This window comes from Mus caroli, unplaced genomic scaffold (genome assembly GCF_978045245.1).
Source record: "Mus caroli unplaced genomic scaffold, Mus_caroli_1 scaffold_2, whole genome shotgun sequence".
Lineage (NCBI taxonomy): Eukaryota > Metazoa > Chordata > Mammalia > Rodentia > Muridae > Mus > Mus caroli.
The window spans coordinates 164,375,886-164,399,402 of NW_028227257.1; the positions used below are offsets into that span (position 1 = coordinate 164,375,886).

The 23,517-nt window shown below is 40.8% G+C and overlaps 1 protein-coding gene across 4 annotated transcripts in view; it reads right to left on the bottom strand.

Moving 5' to 3' along the window:
* The window catches only part of Plxdc2 (plexin domain containing 2), a 395,182-nt gene that overhangs the window by 288,740 nt on the left and 82,925 nt on the right, over positions 1-23,517 (bottom strand). Inside the window, exon 1 of one of the 4 annotated variants that reach the window (XM_085835170.1) lies at positions 15,534-15,660. The exons of the other annotated variants lie outside the window; for them this stretch is intronic. Coding sequence (XP_085691296.1) covers positions 15,534-15,645 — 112 coding nt within the window. The 5' untranslated portion in view covers positions 15,646-15,660. Of the gene's footprint in view, positions 1-15,533; positions 15,661-23,517 lie in introns of those variants that run through there. 4 annotated transcript variants of the gene reach the window in all.

A 23,517-nucleotide genomic window follows, 5' to 3' on the forward strand; every position in this document is an offset into this window, starting at 1 on the left:
TATAAATCCCTTATATTTGATTGGAATGAATTGGAGGCATTGTCACATTGCCTGGATGGAGTTTATTGGGGTTAGATACTGGCTTTTTTTCTCTCTGTTAACTCATGGCTATCAAGAGACAATTGAATTTACTCTAAGCACATAAGTGTCCTTATGAAGTGCAGACAAGATGACAGGGAGACACTGTGAAGTTTTCAGCAGGCCTGATGACCTGAAGACAATAGAGGTCACAGCTCAAACTGCACACAGTCAGGGACATTACCCTTACTGCAGGGCTAAATTCATTGTTCATTCCATGTAGGCTTTAGGAGGGGTGAGGATAAAAGACGAAGGCTGAGAGAACTACATTCAGACCTCATTCATGACCTCATCAAAGTTGATCAAGGGCAAATGATGACAACATGGTGCCCACTCCTGAACAAATTGACAGTTGGCCTGATGAAGTGTTTCTCCTCCCCAGAACCAGAACAGACTTCAGTCTGTTAGAAACATAGCAAGATTGTTTTAAACTAGTTCATCAGACTTCCCTGTTAACTACAAGGGTTATTGGCAGAATGACAGGCTCCTCAAAAATGAACTCCACAGTGCCATTACTATGTTATCAAAAGAAATCGAAAAAAAGAAAATGAGCCCAGTGCCCATTGGACCTGAATGGAAATATTAATACAAACTTCAGGAAAACATATAGCAATATCAGAGCCATTATAATTTTTAAGTACTTATTTTTTAGTACAAATAAATACTGTTCATATGACATTCTGATTGTTATTTCCCTTCAAATCCTTCCCAGTTACCCACTCCTCCATATCTCCGCCCTTTCCTGTGTTGGGACCCCTGAAAATTCTCCCAACTCCTAAGACATCTCAACATGCTGCGTCTCTCTAAATTTTTAAATCAACACTTAGCCAACTGTGGGCAAAATCTATGATATACAGTGAGTTAGAACAGAATTTCCTGATTCCAGCAATTTTTGGTAGTACCCTTAGAAAGCTTAATTAGGCTTAATGACAAGTTTTTGAGTTATGGAAAACAGTGCATAGAAATGATAAATATTGCTAGTCATGAAGGAGAAACTTTTGTAATTACATAGTAAAATTGTATAATATTCTGAGAATTATTGGGTAAAACAAACACAAATAGGAGCAGGTAATAAGAGTAAAGGAACTTGCTTTTTAAGAGCCAGTGGAATGGGCATGTGGTCCTGCCATTTACAACATGGTTGCTCCAGGGGCCATAGGCTAATGTGTTTATTTTCAGAGGCATCTTCTCTTATTTTAATGTGAGACCATCTCTTCTTTGTCTGGGTTTGATTATTACTATCCCTACAAAACAGCAACTGTGGATAGTTGTTAAATCTTCCCCAGAGGTCAGGATAAATAACATGAGGCCATGGCCTTCATGCCAAACTCTTCAATTGCTTTGGAGACTCTGAACTAAAACCAAATTTTTTTGTTTGTTTTCAATTTGATTGTTTTTTGTCTTCTGTATTTTACAGTGCAGCAGAATAAACACAAAAGGCTTGTATATAAAAATCAGTGGACATAATTTATGAAATTCAAAATATATCAAATTTATTTGAACTGGTGAGAAAAGGGATGTGGGCTAGACTTAAGCACAGGAAGATAAAAGAAAGGGGAACTAAAGGGGGACATGTAACTGGTTTGCTTGGTGCACGACCAAAATGTTCGGTTTTGTGACATTAATGACCCCCCAAATGACGCCATCTTTCTTTGTAAAAATGCTTTTAAAATAAATAAGGATATATTAGTCCATTTTGTGTTGTTATATCAAAACATCTGTGAGTAAGCTCTTCATTAAAAAGAAACCAAGAGGCCCCATGGGCTTATAATTCTAGAGGCTGGAGGCTTCACATAGCTGGGAAGAGTTGAGGGTCACCAGGCTATGTGACAATGTAGTACAGTAATAGAAAGAGTACTTGCTACATACAGAAGAGAGAAAGTGAGTGTGACCCTGGCTTCTTTAAAAATCTACTCTCTCAGGAACTAAGTTAATCTTATGGGAACTGTCTGGACCCATTTTAGGACAAAATACCTGAACTAATTAACTTCTACTACACCATACCTCTTTAAAGTCTTTACTTCTTTGATCCTAGTATACTGGAGACCTAGCCTCCAGGGCATGAGCTTTTGAGAACACACTCAAGCCACATCCAAGCATCAAAATGGGTAAGCTATCATGTTTCACATGCTGTACTCCAAGGGGAATGTAAGAGGAATTTCTCATAAGCACTCAGTGCAATGCTCTGCACTAACACAACTGTGTCCTTGGAATGCCTGAACTGAGAACATGGAAGCCAGCAAAGTGCCAGAAACCTTCCCTGTTCTCTATTTTGTTGGTGGTCAGAAATTTGCATCCCTGGATATAAAAGCTACATAATATCACTGTACATGATGGAATATTCCAGTAACCCAACCAACATACCAGGTATCAGGACTTGGGACTAAGAGTTTGAGTCTAGGCAGGAGAGCTAGAGGATCCTGGACAGCATGAACAGAGCAATGCATAAAGCAAGGGAACTTGCTATTTCAAGTTCTTAGGTCAGTGATTACAAACAAAAACAAAACAAAAACCATAAAAACATAAAAACAACCAGGAACAGGAGGAGGAGGAGGAAGAGGAAGAGGAAGAGGAGGAGAGGAAGAGGAGGAAGAGGAGGAGGAGGAGGAAGAGGAGGAGGAGGAGGAAGAGGAGGAGAAGGAAAGAAGAAGAGAGAGAGAGAAAGGAAGGAAGGAAGGAAGGAAGGAAGGAAGGAAGGAAGGAAGGAAGGAAGGAAGGAAAGAAGGAAGGAAGGAAGGAAGGAAGGAAGGAAGGAAGGAAGGAAGGAAGGAAGGAAGGAAGGAAGGAAGGAAGGAAGGAAAGGAAGGAAGGAAGAAAAAGAAAGAAAGGGAAAGGAATAAACAAAAACAAGAACCAAAAAAACCAGACAAACAAAAAGCCTGTAAGAAAGCAGGAGACTGCTAAGCTTTGACATCTTCCACTAAAGTAACAGCAGCAGCCACTATAGGATATTACAGAATGGCAAAATTCGATGCATCAGGACCTTCGAGGAAAACTTCTAAGGAGCCAGCTGAGGAAGTTATGACATAGATGGAACTCTACGGAAGCTTTGACTCCTGAGCCAAATGAAACCTGTACCATTAGTTGTTTTAATCTGTCCTTTTACATTGGTTTTGTTTTCTTCACATTATTTTCCAAGCTGTTGTATATTTGGATTGAAGAACAATTTGTAAGCTAAATACTTTTTCATAAACATGATTAAATTTTTCTGAGTAGAAAAAATCCAAAATGAACATGAAATATAAAAAATAAATAATTTAAGCCAGGCATGGTGGTGCACACCTTTAATCCCAGCACTCAGAAGGCAGAGCTAGGCGGATTTCTGAGATCGAGGCCAGCCTGGTCTACAAAGTGAGTTCCAGGACAGCCAGGGTTATACAGAGAAATCCTGTCTCAAAAAAACTAACTAAATAAATAAATAAAGTAATTAATTTTAAAAGAACTTGGGTCTAGCCTGGGCTACTCATGCCCCTCCCCCCATGCCTCCAACACAAGCACAGATGAATCGCATAAAACATCAACAAGAAGGTAAGCAATGGAACCAATAGCTCTTGCATTCACTGGGCAGTCCAGTTAGCTGACACCAATTCTGCACCATAATTCTCACTTCAAAACAGAAGGGCTCTGAGCTGCCCACCTCAGTTGCATCCCATGTTTGGTTGTGGATGCAGTAGTGAATCAGAGCCTCATTTAATACAATCCAGAGAAAATGAACAGGTTTATTTACAATCAAACCAAGTTGTATGCATAAAGAACAATTTCTACATGCTCAAGTAAAATATACCACAAAAGTATTCCTTGACTTAGAAATTCAAATATAATATATGTTACATTATTTGATGATTTTTTGGCCCAAATTCCAATTTATTTTCAAGGGATAATAAGCATTTTGAACATTAATGTGTATTTAAAAACACCCCTTCCAAGCATTTACTAAAGGTTTTCCTAGAACATAGGCTTCTGGAGTCTTAGTATAAATTTTATAGGATGTTCAAAGTTCCTTTATGTACCTAAACGACACAAAATCCTCCCATAGTATAGGATTAGTATGCCATTAAACTGTATCAGTTTCTTATCTTTCATTTTCAGTATGCTGAATTGTTCAGTGAAAAGATCTTCTGCTTGTCAAATTCCTTAACAAGACTATATTAGTCATCCAAATTTTCTTCAATTGCTGATAAAGATTTTCATATGTTAAGTCAACTACCTTCACCAGATATAAACATAGGAATTATATATGATTCTAGCTATACCAAGAAAATCCATTTCTCACTTCCACACTTCATTCAAATTTTAGAAACTATAGTCCCTTTAAAAACAACCATATATTTCTGTTGTTTCCTGCCACACTGGCCTAGTAGAAAGCTGTGGCAGAAACTGGGAAACACTGGGCCATACTGAGATGGTGGATGGGTCTTCTCCTCTCTACACATCAGCTTGTAACTAATTCCCAGTGGGAGAGGAAAGCGGAGAAAAATCTCAGCCCAGTGTCCCTTTGTTTCGTTAGCTTTCAGATATAAAATAGCATTATAATTATGGCCCAGGTTTAAAGGGCTGCTAGATACATGATATTTGTTTTCTGTTGTTATCTGAGGACAACTGTACCTTCAAGTGCTAACTTGATGAGTCATCACTGAGAAAACTAGTTTTCTTTCCTTGGTGACCATTCCTCCCTAAGATCCTTTCTTTTATAATACTACTTTGTCTAGATTGTCTTACACTTTTGGAGAGAGAGAATAATCTTTTGCCTGACTCCAGCAAGTACCAATGTCACTATCAAAGACCTACCTAAGAGGTCATCTGAAAAATACCTGTTTTGTGTCATTCATTAGGACATTTCTTACAGAGATATGATAGCAAAGGCACTGGAGTCTGTTAATTAGTTAACTGTGTCATTTGACAAGTTTGCACCACTTTATCCTGTACTTATCTTTCTATCCTTTGAACCTTTCACTCACACCTCCAAGAAACCTTGCAATCATTTATAATTCTACTCTTCAATTCCGGGAGTATTTCTTTCTTCTTACTATACACCACCAGAGGCTATGTTCAGAAACAGAGATGTCAGGGCTCTTCTACCCAGTATCTCTGTGTGGTCAAGCCTTACGACCAGTGCTTGACTGAGGATCCTCGCGACTTCCTTTCTATTTATTGCATTAGTCTTTTTTGTGGGATGTTTATTTTACTTCTTCCTGATACTTTATTCTGCACACAATCACTAAATTAATCTTTTCAGACCTGCCACTGATTACAACACTCCCTTTATAATCAACTTGCATTAACCTCCTATTGCTTATTTGGAAGAGGAGCAGAACTGCAGTTTTTCATCAAGGCCATGCAAAACTTACTTTTCCAAATCCTTTCTTCTGTGGATCAAGTAACTGAGATGCTTGCTAGTGATAAATCTTACTCCTGTCCCCATTAACTGTTTAACTCTTTTTGCTTTTATTACAGCCACCAGACTTCCTGCTGTGTTATAAAACAAAAGATAAGCAACTGTTATTATACATAACACATTGCAATGTTTCAAACATGGATTTCCACATCAAGAAATCTAACACTGCTATTATGGGAACTGGAATCTTTGTTTGTTTGTTTGTTTTATAAACAAAGGCTTGGAGAATAGACAGATGTGTTAATATGAACCTTTTCTAAAGTCATAATGGCAATGGATATCATCCAAAGAGAATACCATACCACATAAGTTCACTGAAAGCCAAATTTATGATGGAGAAAAGGGAGCTCTCAGTGAGTTGCTTCCCTTACTGCCTTTCTCTCCCATAAGTCATAATGTCTAACAATTCTTGCTCAATGGGAAATAACTTTTTTAGAGGAGGTGACTTTTTTACATGGAGGTGACAGGTTTTTTCAAGACATGTAGCAATACGTTTGCATTATTATGTATTTCTTATACTTTGTTTTTCAGATCTGTATTCTATAAGTCTATGAATATGACACAAAAGTTAGGAAGGTAGTGATGATATCATGACAAAATATGTCCTAATGGGACTAGTAGATACCAGAAAAGACATTCATCAAAACTTACTATAACAATTATTATAATATCAGGCTCTGACACTCTTAGGAAAATAAAGGGGGCAAGGGTACATTCAGGGAATGCGAGCGATGAAGAATTGTAACTAAAATCCAATGTCAAGATATTCTGAGAAGACGCCCAACACAGCTTCAGTAAAAACAGAGCTATTACATGTTCTGTGAGTAAGGCAGGTCTGGAAACAATCTGAAATGATGATGTGGACTTAGCTGTCAAAGGACACAGACACAGCTCTTCAATGTCACCCTCGGAATCCTGAGGAGCAGCCATAACCTTTTATAGACCTTCTTTCAGGCTAAACCAGAACTATTGGCTTTAACCCGAAAAGCGTTTCAGGATTATCTAGGATGACAAAACAGGCTGCTGGCTTCATTAAAGATGTTGTAATATAGGCATAGGCAGGAGAGTTAAAAGACAAAGAGAAGTACTCAAGAAAAAAGCAGGACACTCCCAAGAACATGAACACAGGTTCCACAGAAAGTGCAACAGTTTGAGCACATATCTGGGCTCCCCGAGCAAGAGGACAGTCAATCGCTTTAACATGACTGCATAAATACTTTTGGTGTCTCTCAAGTTGGTATGAAATGTTCTTGATTTTTCTCTTTTGATAAGAGAGATGAGAGACTTTCTGATATCCAGGGATATTCTGGAGAGAATTAGCATCTAGTAAGGTAAAACCAGAAGCTACTAGAATTGCAAAATGATTTTAGGAGATAACATTTCCCAAAACACAAGTCTTCTGATTGGATCCCCAGAAAACTGAAGGCTACAACCAGGAAGAGAACTGGGCCTCAAACAGCTGTTGTATGGTAGACAGGTCAATCATACTATGCTTAGCATTTTTGTAAGTGCTAAGTGAAGATGAATATTCCTTGGTTAAGAATCTAGTAACAGCTAGATATGCATACTGGGTCCAAAGAAAACCTATCCAGGCATGTTCCCAGGAGTGTTCCCTGGAGACCTGTACTTTTCTGTCAGTTTTGTTTGTAATTCTAAGATAAAATGAAAGGAGCTGGAGTTCATAGGTCTTGAGCATTTTCATGTGCTGTGCTCGGGCATGGCAACTTTCCAAACTGGAGATCCATTCCTTTAGCTTCAGATCTCACCAACTGTGGCTGTCTGGATAGTGTGTAATTCCAGCTAGAGCAGCCAGCCAGCTTGACACCTATTGTGATGCACAGGAGAACATGAATGCTGGGGGAGGGTCTGAAAGAAGTAGCTCTCATTCTTGCCAAAGAGCATTAGCACTAGCAGCTTCTACTACCAGTGAATTCTGAGGTAGCACTTGACCTAGTGGTGCATGTGTCCAAGCCAAGAAGAGGTTAACCCCTCACTTAGTATAGCCAATAATTGGTGGAACGTGAAAATGGATTTTCTAACTTACTAATCCATCTGCTGTGGAAAATATATTTCTTTTTTTTTTTTCCTGGAAAAACAGCAGCTTTAGAAGATTAGTGAGAATAGGTTTAGATGTGGAAATACTTTGGGACATAGGAGTTGGCAAATTTCACAAGCATAAGAGTCACTTGCTTTGGATCTTTAATTAAATGTTTATCATAAAGAGCTTGCAAATTTTGAAACATCATTTATGGGTTTTAAAGAAACTATCAAGTACTCAGAGTACGAGAAACCATCTTTCCCAGAGATGACCATACCAACTGGTTACCACTAACCCCGAGTGGTCAGTTCTGAAAACATACTAAAAGATACATTATACAGAGTGACCAGGCTGTATTTAAAGGGTGTATATATTAGTAGCAACAATCAAGTTAAAAAGAGGTCATGATTTGGAATAGAGAAAGGACGGTTATAAGGGAGGACCACCGGAAGGCAGGAAAGGGAAGGGGAAATGTTGTAATTGTATTATAGCTTCAAAAATAAAGACAGAAAAAAAAAAGAAAAAAGAAAAACACATGAAGATCCTGGGACACAAATGAAGCAAGGCCATTATGTAGGTCAGGATAAAGGCCCCATAATTATAGAACAGGCAGATCTTCTATGAACTGTGGGATTTTAACTAAGCACTGTACAACTTTGCCACCATATATATTTTTTTCCAAGAGTTTATTCTTCAAATCTATTGTCAAACTATTAGCAAGTTTGTCTTTGAGAAAAGGAAGTCATACACATGACTCTGCTTATTTGTTATATAAAAAAGGCAATCCAAAAAGGCAATTGAATATGATAAAACTCCTTGCCAGCCTTTTCCCATCACTGGCTGTTTAACCAAATGTCATAGCTCTCTGATTTGGCATACCTCTGATGTGATTGATGTCTTACCTATGTGGTGCCCAATGAGTTCAAAATATTTGCTTTGGAAAGTTATTTTGGAAGCATGTTTGAAAGACTCTGTTTTTAATTCCCATAACAATTTAACTTTGAGCTCTGCAACACTGTGCAATTTCCAATAGGAGATATGATGGTAATTTATCAAAGACTGCATTTGATGACCTAAAATCCTGCTCACAGAAAGTACTGGTATTTTTGCTATCAACCATAGATAGAACAAAGAGTGGGTATCTACCCCATTGTACATAAGCAAACTTAATCATAGAGCAGAAAATGAAAAATGCAGGAGAAATTACAAAATGAAGATTATATGCTAAACAAACAAAAATTAAGTAAAGGATGTGAAAACATGACTGTGAAAAAGTTGATGTTTCATGTTTGTAGAAGAGCTTTGGAACCCTGTCAGAAATGTTGAATTGATAAATCTAGCTGGCTACCTTAATGGTCTTTGTACTTAAGACTGGAGAACTCGAAGGTAACATAAATTCAAGATCAGAAACGACAAATAATGCCAAAAGAAAAGACAACGGAGCCCTGAGAAGGGCATAAGGGAACAGGCAGAAGAGTAAAAAACACAGCGGCCCTTTGGAAGAACCCGACAGAAATAAACCCAGAGCAAAATAACAATGAAATCTGAACTGGTCCTTTGCCAAAGCTTTTGTGCACAAAATAGTCGTCAGTATTTTGGCATAAATAATGACTAGTCAGCCATTGTGATGCAATGAAGAAGGATGGTGACCTGAACCTGCTATGATAGATAAGCTATTGGAAAATCATTTACTGTGCAATATCTATTTCTGTTTGTTCAGCCAGGAGAGTTGCCCCTGTCAGAAGGTATTCTTATGAGATCTCATTAAAACAAGCACCTCTCTCTCCCTCCCTCCCTCCCTCCCTCCCTCCCTCCCTCCCTCCCTCCCTCCCTCCCTCCCTCCTTCTCTTCTTCTCCCCCACTCTGTGTTTGTGTTTGTGTGTGTGTGTGTGTGTGTGTGTGAGAGAGAGAGAGAGAGAGAGAGAGAGAGAGAGAGAGAGAGAGGGGCGGGGTGGGATTTTTTATAAAACATATTTCATGAAATTTTCCATCCTTAAAGCCCCAGAAGTATATTAACGTCAGTATAAGATTCCATATCAAAGTTCATTCCCACAAACTGGAAGACTCCCAAAGGTTCTTGGTGAGGCAGAAGAGTCAGACAGAGGAACCAAAACCTGACTTCTCTTCCTGAAGGGTGAGTGATAAGTTGACAAGTGAATGGAGATTGCTGAGTGTGGACCTCTGCCAAACACAATGGCCTGAAAATCAACTTTACTCTTTTGAAGCTCTCAAACATCAAAGGGCAAGCCTAGAGGCAGGTTATAGAACCTGACATCATAAAATAAGTATTCTGCTTTCAAAACCCACCTGCTGTGGACATCTTTTAAACAGGCAGCCCCCCCCCCGGCCCCCTGTATACTGAAAATATGTTTCCCAATGACTATGTGCAGTTTTAAAAGTAGATATTTATAAAAATATCTATTAATAGTGAAGTGCAAAATGGCCCTGACCTGAAAACCTGCTGTTGGGGTGAAACACATTGACACTTATACAAGAGAGAAAAGAGCCTAAGTAATCTAAATGGTGAGGAGGAAGGGATGGGGGAACTGTGAATCCTTTCAATCACAAGTAGCTCAGGATGAATCTGCCCACTCTAAAAACCTGTGTTAAACCCTGCATTTACACTCACTATTACCACAGCTCTCTGAATTAGCCAGACATCCTCCTTCCCCTGGCTTTTATCCCTTTAGAAAGAAAGTTGCTGCTCCTCTATTCAGCAAACAGAACAGCCATCTCTGCCTCTGCATCTGAAGATATCTGTATTTTATCTTGTTTATCAATCCCCCCAAACACAGCCAACACATTTTGCAAAATCAGTACACACCTCTGCTTATCACAGAGTAACTCTCCCTTACTCTCACTATGCATTTGGCACAGGCTCAGTAGGCCTCAAATGAAAATTCAGGATACATTCCAGCTTCTTTGCATTTCATTGATAAGAGTCAACATATCCACTAAGTCAGCAAATATTCCTCTTGACAACCATGAATTATGCTAAGATCACAGAGCTAAAGACCTTATTAGTGGTTTGCAGAGAGCTCAAGTGGAAAGGAATCCCAGCAGCTCTTTTCAAACAGGAAGATACCATTCTTCAGTTAGTCAGTGAGTGTTTGCTGCTATCTCCATAGAAATAAACTATCGGGATTCATTGTAAAATGGTGTCAGTGCACTGTATAATGAGATCATCTTTCAAATTAGGATTCTGAAATTTAGGTCTAAAAAAAGTCTAATTTCTCACTTAAAATGGCATTCATGGAATTTTATAAATATATCTTTGTTTTAAAAAATGAAAAAAAAATGAAGCTCTAAGGTGGGGGGAGAAGAAATAAAGAGTGAATAGATTCCAAATGCCACATGTTCTGGACAAAGGAGACTCCTGGATACTCCAAAATACCAACAACCTAGGAACATCATCCCCTGTCCTTAGAATTTCAGAAGAGCACCTGCTAACACAGCTCCAGCTACAAAGCAATGTCCAGTAACTGACTATGCAGAGAGCCACATATGTTAGATGAGTACAGGATGGCAGTAGTATAAGGCATTCTTTTTTTTTTTTTTTTTCAGTTAAGGTTAGATTTTTATATGACATTTTAAAAAATATTTTTTATTACGTATTTTCCTCAATTACATTTCCAATGCTATCCCAAAAGTCCCCCATACCCTCCCCCCAACTCCCCTACCCACCCATTCCCACTTTTTGGCCCTGGCGTTCCTCTGTACTGGGGCATATAAAGTTTGCATGTCCAATGGGCCTCTCTTTCCAATGGAGGAGCTAGAGAAAGTATCCAAGGAGCTAAAGAGATCTGTAACCCTGTAGGTGCAACAACATTATGAACTAACCAGTTCCCCGGAGCTCTTGACTCTAGCTGCATATGTATCAAAAAATGGCCTAGTCGGCCATCACTGGAAAGTATAAGGCATTCTTATCTCCTATCTCAGAGCAGTCATCTACAGAGTCCCTTGATAACTGAATGGCAGTGCAGTCTTCCTACATCATGTCTTCCTGAAATCAGCTCCATGATGGCCATTGCTTAGACTATGCAAGAGCTGACTTTCCAGAAGTTCAATGTTAACATGGGGTTGTTACTGGAGAGTGCTGGAAACTTTAAGAGTGGAGCCTATTGGGGGTTCTTTTGTCATTGAAGGGTGTGCCTTGATTCTTTAGGACTCTTTCCAATCCCTGAAGAGGCCAACCAATCCTGGACCACAGTTTCCAAAACTAGGGTAGCATAAACCTTTCCTCTTTACAAGTAGACTTGGGTATTTTGTTGTAGCAATGGAAAGCTAGCACTTGCTCTGTTTTTCCACAAAAAGTGATATTTATATTAATTATCTCTCTATGTATATAGAAACAGTTTAATAATTAGAATGAAACAGACATAGAAGCACTTTAGAATGTGCTATGGTTTTTAAATCACTGTTAATATTTTGTTCATCACTTATGAGAAAGTGAAAAACATTTCAACAAAGTATTTGAGTCTCTTGACAATCTCATTAGACATCCAACCCCTGAAACAGAATGTGACTATCCCAAGTACAGACGTCAATTCAAAAACTCGTTGCACTTTCAGTATCTTGGAGAGTTTCCAAGATAAAAACTCAAGGTTTGTTTATCCAAGGTAATTCAAATTATATGGTAAAAACTGATAACCTCTGGAGAAGGGGGTCCTATGATGTTCATTTGTGTTTGTTTCAGAGATAGTGTCCTGAAATATGGCTCAAGTTAGCTTCAAGTTCTGAATTCTCCTACTAGTGTAGACCACCAAACTATGCAGAATGGCTCTTTCTAAAATGATAACAGACATCACCATCTACTTCCTTGCCAACATCTGCTCTCTCTGAGGAAGAAAAAGAACTTACTGGTCCCATGTGACTTGCCTCTTGCTAAATGCAGCAAGGTCTTGAGAGCTAAGCTCCACCTGAGCATAAAACTGTGAGCTCCATCACAGGAAAGTCTCCCCAGAGGTCAAGGCTAAAAATGGTGCTTTTTTTAAATTTTTTCTTTTTAGATTTATTTATTTTATGTATATGAGTACACTGGAGCTGTCAGACACACCAGAAGAGGGCATTGGATCCCACTACAGATGTTTGTGAACCACTATGTAATTGCTGGAAATTGAACTCAGGACCTCTGGAAGATCAGTCAGTGCTGTTAACTGGTGAGCTATCTGTCCAGCCCAGTATGGATGCTCTTTAATACTTCTGTTCATACTCACTTTCTTCTACATTTTGTGATGGATATTGATTATCTGCATGATGAAAGTTAATATTTGTAAAAGCCTAATCACACTCCAACATTCATTTCTATCTCAGTACGCAAAGCTGAAGTCATAAAATAGCGTTCAGTGCACAGCATAAATATGCCCTGGCTTCTTATCCCAGATTTAAAAGACCTTCACTACCAACTATGAGTTAGGGTATAGCAACCTTGAACTTCTCATTTTCCATGAATGTATTTTCAGATTCCTCACTACTAAAAGGGATCAGATAAAACTAACTCTGTGCTGGCCTGTTTTCCCCATCTTAGAAGGGGCAAAGGGGTGCCTGAGAAAGTTGCTGGCTTGTTAATTCAAATAGAATTTGACATAAAAGTCAATGAGGAAATGCTCATATAGACTTTATTTTCAAAGATAGGGAGATAAATGTCATTTACCAACATCATAAGCAAATAAACAAAAACAAAAACAAAACAAAAAAAGATGCAGATCAAAGGTTCCTCTCACTGAATTCACTCGACACCTGTACTTTGAGCAGGTCTGTTTTTATGACCCACAGACTGTCCACCTAAAGCCCACTTAGCACACCACTGTGTGACTTCTGCCATGTACCAGCAGCTTATAAATTCACTGGTGTGCAGAGACTTCCTGGCCCTCAGCTGCCTGATGGTTCTGATTGAGGAGCAACAAGCCTGGCAGACTTTCCTGCAGGACCTGCTGGCTCTCCCTGGCACTTTGATGTTAAATAGAGCTTGCTGGTGTCACCTCCTGAGCTTAAGTGAGTTAGCAGTGTTGGTGGCAGCAGGGCCACAGACATATTTACACAGCCACCACTTCCAGACCTTTAACTCTGCCCCTGATTTTGAATCCATTTTCTGTCAACTTCTGAAAAAGGATGGAGAGGTAGGAAATACAAAGGCATGGCCATCAGAAGAAGCCATTATTGTATCTCTGCGGGGTGACAATAAAGCGGATCCCAGCATATAATTTTTGCCACCTAAAGCGTAAAGCAATGCTGCAATCATGAGCTTCAACCCTTCACTGCATCACAGGCGAACACATGGGTACCAATATAATTTTTAAAAAAGTAAATACAGAAATCAGTGGCGGGGGAGCTGACTTAGCACTTTGAAAAAAAAAATTATTTTATTTCCAGTCCAGTGGCTGCTGCCCTGTCATTCTGCTCTCCCACAGCTCCCATCCCCTTCCTCTGCAGGCTTGCCTCTGAGGGGGTGCTCCCTTCCCACCAGGCCTCCCCTTTCTCTGGAGCCTCAAGTCTCTCAAGGATTAAGCACATCTTCTCCCACTGAGGCCTGATCAGGCCAACCTCTGCTACATATTTGCCAAGGGCCACAAACAAGGCCCTATATGCTCCTGGTTGGTGGATCAGTCTCAGAGAGCTCCCTGGGGTCTGGGTTAGTTGAGACTGCTGGTCTTCCTATAGGGGTCTCCTTTTCAGCTTCTTCAATCCTTCCCCTAATTCAACAATAGGGATCCGGGATTTCAGTCCAATGGTTGCGTGTAAGTCAGCCGCTGGTAGGGTCTCTCATGAGGGCCATGTTAGGCTCCTGTATGTAAGTACGTCATAGCAATGGGCTCACAGGACACTTACTACAGAAACAAACCAAGCACTCAAGGAATGACCCAAAAGAGTAGACACTGTTCTGAGCAACACACATTAGGTTAGAGGACTTTAGCTCATGGAATATGGGGATTTTCTTGAGGGAGCCTTTACATATTCATTCGGGAAAGCAATTCACTGAACACGGATCCCTGAGTATGCTTGGCTAAGCAGTACATTCCTGAGCGTGCTCAGCTTAGGGTCATAATGTAAAAAGGAAGGAAAGTATATTTAGAGACATGTTTAACCCAAGGTCATTGAGCACTGATTTTAAATTTTAACAAGGTGAACAGGAATGACTCTGAATAAGGACAGCTTACAATATAATGTATTATATGAAAGTTAAAAATGGACAATTCACTTAAATATTAATTAGAAATTTGCTGTGAATGGCATATACCTTCTTTAGCAGCATATAAAACAGATAATAGAATCTTATCTGTGCCATTAAATGAAATTATTCTATTTGATATACACAAATAATAATTATGCCAAGCCCTCAGGATAGCATGGATACAAAGAAACAGTATATAAATTCTTTGATACTTTTATGTTTATACAACTCTACCAAAAACACTGAGTTGCAAATAGATGCATTGATGTTTTGACAAAATCATCTAGGCAGGGCTGGAGAAGTCACACAGAAGTCAATAGCACCTTTTATTTTCTTCTAGAGAATCAATGTTCAATTCCCTGCACCCACATGAGGGATCAAAACCAGCTGTAACATCATTCCTGGGGTATCTGATGCCCTCTGCTGGTCTCCATGGGAATTGCATGTGCATAATGTGCTGACATACAGGTAGGTAAAACCACCCCGAAATAGGACAATTTGTTGTTGTTGTTGTTGTTGTTGTTGTTGTTGTGTTTGTTTGTTTGTTTTTCTAGATAGGGTTTCTCTGTATAGCCCTGGCTGTCTTGGAACTCACTTTGTAGACCAGGTTCAGAAATCCGTCTGCCTCTGCCTCCCAAGTGCTGGGATTAAAGGCGTGCGCCACCACCGCCGGCTGATAAAATGAATATTAAAATAGCTTAGATAGACATTATTCTGTGTAAGACTTTTCTGATAGTGCATCTAAGAGGATTCCTTAGTTTTATATGATATTTGGGGGTAGACTCTTACAGAGAGTAATCAGTTCAGAAATACATAAATCACGTTCCTCCTCAGCAGAGCTAGTGCTCAACAGCACACTTTCTCCTTACTACTGACGATCTGCAGCCTCCTGCTCTGAAACAGGAAAAGACTGAACAACTTAGAAAACAACTCAAGGGATTTTTCATACATAAGCCAGAGCATTTGGGATAAGTTGAGAATAAACAATATAGACAGACACAAGATTTCCTTTGAAATCATGCCTGTCTCAAAAACAAAAGAGTTGAGAAGAGCTTTGCGTTGGAGAGGCTGAAGTCCAGTGATTTTTTTTAAGCCTCAAGTATGTGAAATACTATGTCTGTTAATAAGGAAATGGTTCCATGAGTCAGTGTCTGAGCTCTCATGGCCTTGAAGCCAGGCCAAACTGGGAAATTCTGGCACTTTAGATCAAGTTTAGGAGCTTTAAAAACATGTTTTAGTTTTTGAATCACTGAGCTGTATTTTATTACAAAATCCCTAAGCGAGGGAGGTACTTGCTCAGACATCCCTGAGCAAGGTGCCAATTGTTTACTTTCTGTTCTTGAATGTGTCCATCCAACAAAATTAAGACATCAAGTCCATGTGGTATGATCCATTCAAAACTTTATTAGCAGAAAACACAAACACTGTCGGTCACAAGAGGGGCCTCCTCTGACCATTTCTTCACAGGTAGAGTCCAGGAAGCTCAAATCTAATTGAATGAGGGCTCACAAAGGGAGTTTGCTTCTAATAAAATCTCTCCCTCAGATCCCCAGCACCAGGGCTTGAACAAACAGCCAGTAAATAAAACTATCAGTGAAGTGTGTCTAATTGCCTCTATCCCAACACATACATAACTCTGCCCTACTGGAACAGCCCCATAAAGGATAAGTTATGACAAGCTTTTAAACACACTGGCAAACTGTCCCTCAATTCACAGTGAGGCAGCATTAGTTTAGCTCCAGGGACTCTGCTAGCCTGCAGAGTGTCTTTGTGTAAATTAGAATCAGATGTCCTCTGGGTGGGATTTTTACATGCATTGTTGGGACTGCTCCTAGGGCACTGTGCTTGGCATATGGAATGCTGACTGGATTTTAGCCCCTTTCCTTCATTGGCTCGCTGCAGCTTTTTACTGGAAATAGCCCACATTGGCAGTACTGAGCCAATTCCACTGGAGCTTTTTAATGATGGAACACAATCTTCAGAAAGAAAAAAATCCTTAGGAAGAATGGAGACTCCAAAGAAGGAAAATATAGCTAAAAGTGAAGTCCAATGGCAGTGCTTGGTTTTGTGACAAAGCACATCAGACCAGACACTCTGTGAAAGGAAGGGACATGTTTTGTAAACTCTTTTCAGATATATAAGTCTAAACCTTCATATTCCAGAAGAAGAGAGGGACTCATTTTTAATGATGAGGAAGGTGGCCAACAGAGTAGAAACTGACCTTCCTAAATGTATAACTATTCATAGTCTATACTTTGCTAAATGTTCCATTAGTATCTTAGGATCATGCTTTCTATAACATTTAATAATATAATTTTCACAAAGTATCACATCTGAAATGATATTTTTCAATGAATATCAAAATGTAGACCTCATACATATGTAAGTAAGGCAAATATTCACTGCAATGAAAATAAAAATTAATACATGAGAGTTAGCTACTTTGAACCATTAAGCACTAAAATCTTGTGTTCTAGAAGAGATTTCAAAGGTCAGAACATAGTCCAATGCCTGCAGGGACTTGGAAAATGCCATTAATAAGCATAGAGTGCCATTTGTAAGGAAACCAAGATACTAGCCAGCCATGGATAACCACTGAAGTTAGGCCTCAGTGTCGGCGAAGAATGGAAAGTAGAGACAAGAGGAAATGTTGTCTTATTTGAAAGTAAGGATGTTCGGAACTAGGATGAAGCCCTGAGTTCAACCCACAGCAAGGAGATAGCAATGCCAACACTAGTGTGCACTTGAAGTATATGGAGATGTTATAAGATGTGTTTAAATGTCACTGAGTGTAAAGAGGTCATACATTAATCCCAAAAGAGTATCTGAAATTTCTGCGTGTTAAGAAACCTCTGGGAGCCGGAGGACAGAGACCTGCCCTGCAGAGAGCGCCATCTTGGCTCCGGGACTCCCCGAACTTAGTCTACAGGTTAGAGTGAGGACCACAGAGGCAGACAGCTTCTGGGACAGGCGGGAGCCACAGAGCCGCTGAGGCAGCACCCTTTTGGGGCCGCAGACATCCGGCACCCTCCCAGTCGGAGGACAGTGACCTGCCCTGCAGAGAGCGCCACCTTGGCTCCGGGACTCCGCCGAGCTTAGTCTCTACAGGTCAGAGTGGGGACCACGGGGGCAGACGGCTTCTGGGACAGGCAGGAGCCACAGAGCCGCTGAGGCAGCACCCTGTTGGGGCCGCAGACTTCCGGCACCCTCCCAGCCGGAGGACAGAGACCTGCCCTGCAGAGAGCGCCATCTTGGCTCCGGGACTCCCCGAACTTAGTCTACAGGTTAGAGTGAGGACCACAGAGGCAGACAGCTTCTGGGACAGGCGGGAGCCACAGAGCCACTGAGGCAGCACCCTTTTGGGGCCGCAGACATCCGGCACCCTCCCAGTCGGAGGACAGTGACCTGCCCTGCAGGGAGCGCCATCTTGGCTCCGGGACTCTGCCAAGCTTAGTCTCTACAGGTCAGAGTGGGGACCACGGGGGCAGACAGCTTCTGGGACAGGCAGGAGCCACAGAGCCGCTGAGGCAGCACCCTTTTGGGGCCGCAGACATCCGGCACCCTCCCAGTCGGAGGACAGTGACCTGCCCTGCAGAGAGCGCCATCTTGGCTCCGGGACTCCGCCGAGCTTAGTCTCTACAGGTCAGAGTGGGGACCACGGGGGCAGACGGCTTCTGGGACAGGCAGGAGCCACAGAGCCGCTGAGGCAGCACCCTTTTGGGGCCGCAGACTTCCGGCACCCTCCCAGCCGGAGGACAGAGACCTGCCCTGCAGAGAGCGCCATCTTGGCTCCGGGACTCCCCGAACATAGTCTACAGGTTAGAGTGAGGACCACAGAGGCAGACAGCTTCTGGGACAGGCGGGAGCCACAGAGCCACTGAGGCAGCACCCTTTTGGGGCCGCAGACATCCGGCACCCTCCCAGTCGGAGGACAGTGACCTGCCCTGCAGGGAGCGCCATCTTGGCTCCGGGACTCCGCCAAGCTTAGTCTCTACAGGTCAGAGTGGGGACCACGGGGGCAGACAGCTTCTGGGACAGGCAGGAGCCACAGAGCCGCTGAGGCAGCACCCTTTTGGGGCCGCAGACTTCCGGCACCCTCCCAGCCGGAGGACAGAGACCTGCCCTGCAGAGAGTGCCATCTTGGCTCCGGGACTCCGCCGAACTTAGTCTGCACAGGACAGAGTGAGGACCACAGAGGCAGACAGCTTCTGGGACAGGCGGGAGCCACAGAACCGCTGAGGCAGCACCCTTTTGGGGCCGCAGACATCCGACACCCTCCCAGCCGGAGAACAGTGACCTGCCCTGCAGGGAGCGCCATCTTGGCTCCGGGACTCCGCCGAACTTAGTCTGTACAGGTCTGCTGACAGAGGATACTCAGAATCCCCAGAAGAACAACCTCTGAACAGAGACAACTATAACAACTCCAGAGATTACCAGATGGCGAGAGGTAAAGGTAAGAATCTTACTAACAGAAACCAAGACCACTCACCATCATCAGGACCCGGCACTCCCACTTCACCCAGTCCAGGGCACCCCAACACACCTGAAAAACTAGACCTGGATTTAAAAGCATATCTCATGATGATGGTAGAGGACATCAAGAAGGACTTTAAAGAACTACAGGAGAACATGGCTAAAGAGTTACAAGTCCTTAAAGAAAAACAGGAAAACACAACCAAACTGGTAGAAGTCCTTTAAGAGAAACAGGAAAACACATCCAATCAGATGATGGAAATGAACAAAACCATACTAGACCTAAAAAGGGAAGTAGACACAATAAAGAAAACCCAAAATGAGGCAACACTGGAGATAGAAACCCTAGGAAAGAAATCTGGAACCATAGATGCAAGCATCAGCAACAGAATACAAGAGATGGAAGAGAGAATCTCAGGTGCAGAAGATTCCATAGAGAACATGGGCACAACAATCAAGGAAAATGGAAAATGCAAAAAGATCCTAACTCAAAACATCCAGGAAATACAGGACACAATGAGAAGACCAAACCTACGGATAATAGGAGTGGATGAGAATGAAGATTTTCAACTCAAAGGACCAGCAAACATCTTCAACAAAATTATAGAAGAAAACTTCCCAAATCTAAAGAAAGAGATGCCCATGAACATACAAGAAGCCTACAGAACTCCAAATAGGCTGGACCAGAAAAGAAATACCTCCCGACACATAATAATCAGAACAACAAATGCACTAAATAAAGATAGAATACTAAAAGCAGCAAGAGAAAAAGGCCAAGTAACATATAAAGGCAAGCCTATCAGAATTACACCAGATTTTTCACCAGAGACTATGAAAGCCAGAAGATCCTGGACAGATGTTATACAGACACTAAAAGAACACAAATTCCAGCCCAGGCTACTATACCCAGCCAAACTCTCAATTAACATAGATGGAGAAACCAAAGTATTCCACGACAAAACCAAATTCACACATTATCTCTCCACGAATCCAGCCCTTCAAAGGATAATAACAGAAAAAAACCAATACAAGGACAGGAACCACGCCCTAGAAACAACAAGAAGGTAATCCCTCAACAAACCTAAAAGAAGACAGCCACAAGAACAGAATGCCAACTTTAACAACAAAAATAACAGGAAACAACAATTACTTTTCCTTAATATCTCTTAATATCAATGGACTCAACTCCCCGATAAAAAGACATAGACTAACAAACTGGCTACACAAACAAGACCCAACATTTTGCTGCTTACAAGAAACTCATCTCAGAGAAAAAGATAGACACTACCTCAGAATGAAAGGCTGGAAAACAATTTTCCAAGCAAATGGTCTGAAGAAACAAGCTGGAGTAGCCATTCTAATATCAGATAAGATTGACTTCCAACCCAAAGTCATCAAAAAAGACAGGGAGGGGCACTTCATACTCATTAAAGGTAAAATCCTCCAAGAGGAACTATCAATCCTGAATATCTATGCTCCAAATACAAAGGCAGCCTCATTCATTAAAGAAACTTTAGTAAATCTCAAAGCACACATTGCACCTCATACAATAATAGTGGGAGACTTCAACACACCACTTTCACCAATGGACAGATCATGGAAACAGAAACTAAACAGGGACACAGTGAAACTAACAGAAGTTATGGATCAAATGGATCTGGCAGATATCTACAGAACATTTTACCCTAAAACAAAAGGATACACCTTCTTCTCAGCACCTCATGGTACCTTCTCCAAAATTGACCACGTAATTGGGCACAAAACAGGACTCAACAGATACAAAAATATTGAAATTGTCCCATGCATCCTATCAGATCACCATGGACTAAGGCTGATCTTCAATAACAAAATAAATAATAGAAAGCCAACCTTCACGTGGAAACTGAACAACACTCTTCTCAATGATACCTTGGTCAAGGAAGGAATAAAGAAAGAAATTAAGGACTTTTTAGAGTTCAATGAAAATGAAGCCACAACATACCCAAACTTATGGGACGCAATGAAAGCATTTCTAAGAGGAAAACTCATAGCTCTGAGTGCCTCCAAAAGGAAACTAGAAAGAGCACACATTAGCAGCTTGACAACACACCTAAAAGCACTAGAACAAAAGGAAGCAAATTCACCCAAGAGGAGTAGACGGCAGGAAATAATCAAACTCAGGGGTGAAATCAACCAAGTGGAAACAAGAAAAACTATTCAAAGAATCAACCAATCAAGGAGCTGGTTCTTTGAGAAAATCAACAAGATAGATAAACCCTTAGCCAGACTCACTAGAGGGCACAGGGAAAGCATCCTAATTAACAAAATCAGAAATGAAAAAGGAGACATAACAACAGATCCTGAAGACATCCAAAACACCATCAGATCCTTCTACCAAAGGCTATACTCAACAAAACTGGAGAACCTGGATGAAATGGAGAAGTTCCTAGACAGATACCAGGTACCAAAGTTGAATCAAGATCAGGTTAATGATCTAAACAGCCCTATATCCCCCAAAGAAATAGAAGCAGTCATTAATAGTCTCCCAACCAAAAAAAGCCCAGGACCAGATGGGTTTAGTGCAGAGTTCTATCAGACCTTCAAAGAAGATCTAATCCCAGTTCTTCACAAACTATTCCACAAAATAGAAACAGAAGGTACTCTACCCAACTCATTCTATGAAGCCACAATTACTCTGATACCTAAACCACAAAAAGACCCAACAAAGATAGAAAACTTCAGACCAATATCCCTTATGAATATTGATGCAAAAATCCTCAATAAAATTCTTGCTAACCGAATCCAAGAACACATCAAAACAATCATCCATCCTGACCAAGTAGGTTTCATCCCAGGGATGCAGGGATGGTTCAATATACGGAAATCCATCAACGTAATCCAGTATATAAACAAACTCAAAGACAAAAACCACATGGTCATCTCGTTAGATGCGGAAAAAGCATTTGACAAGATCCAACACCCATTCATGATAAAAGTCTTGGAAAGATCAGGAATTCAAGGCCCATACCTAAACATGATAAAAGCAATCTACAGCAAACCAGTAGCCAACATCAAAGTAAATGGTCAGAAGCTTGAAGCAATCCCTCTAAAATCAGGGACTAGACAAGGCTGTCCACTTTCTCCATACCTATTCAACATTGTACTTGAAGTCCTAGCCAGAGCAATTCGACAACAAAAGGAGATCAAAGGGATACAAATTGGAAAAGATGAAGTCAAAATATCACTCTTTGCAGATGATATGATAGTATATATAAGTGACCCTAAAAATTCCACCAGAGAACTCCTAAGCCTGATAAACAGCTTCGGTGAAGTAGCTGGATATAAAATTAACTCAAACAAATCAATGGCCTTTCTCTACACAAAGAATAAACAGGCTGAGAAAGAAATTAGGGAAACAACACCCTTCTCAATAGTCACAAATAATATAAAATATCTTGGTGTGACTCTAACTAAGGAAGTGAAAGATCTGTATAATAAAAACTTCAAGTCTCTGAAGAAAGAAATTATAGAAGATCTCAGAAGATGGAAAGATCTCCCATGCTCATGGATTGGCAGGATCAACATTGTAAAAATGGCTATCTTGCCAAAAGCAATCTACAGATTCAATGCAATCCCCATCAAAATTCCAACTCAATTCTTCAACGAATTAGAAAGTGCAATCTGCAAATTCATCTGGAATAACAAAAAACCTAGGATAGCAAAAACTCTTCTCAAGGATAAAAGAACCTCTGGTGGAATCACCATGCCGGACCTAAAGCTCTACTACAGAGCAATTGTGATAAAAACTGCATGGTACTGGTATAGTGACAGACAAATAGACCAATGGAATAGAATTGAAGACCCAGAAATGAACCCACACACCTACGGTCACTTGATCTTCGACAAGGGAGCTAAAAACATCCAGTGGAAGAAAGACAGCATTTTCAACAAATGGTGCTGGCACAACTGGTTGTTAACATGTAGAAGAATGCGAATCGATCCATTCCTATCTCCTTGTACTAAGGTCAAGTCTAAGTGGATCAAGGAACTTCACATAAAACCAGAGACACTGAAACTTATAGAGGAGAAAGTGGGGAAAAGCCTTGAAGATATGGGCACAGGGGAAAAATTCCTGAATAGAACAGTAATGGCTTGTGCTGTAAGATCGAGAATTGACAAGTGGGACCTCATGAAACTACAAAGCTTCTGCAAGGCTAAAGACACCATCAATAAGACAAAAAAACCACCAACAGATTGGGAAAGGATCTTCACCTATCCTAAATCAGATAAGGGACTAATATCCAATATATATAAAGAACTCAAGAAGGTGGACTCCAGAAAGTCAAATAACCCCATTAAAAAATGGGGCTCAGAACTGAACAA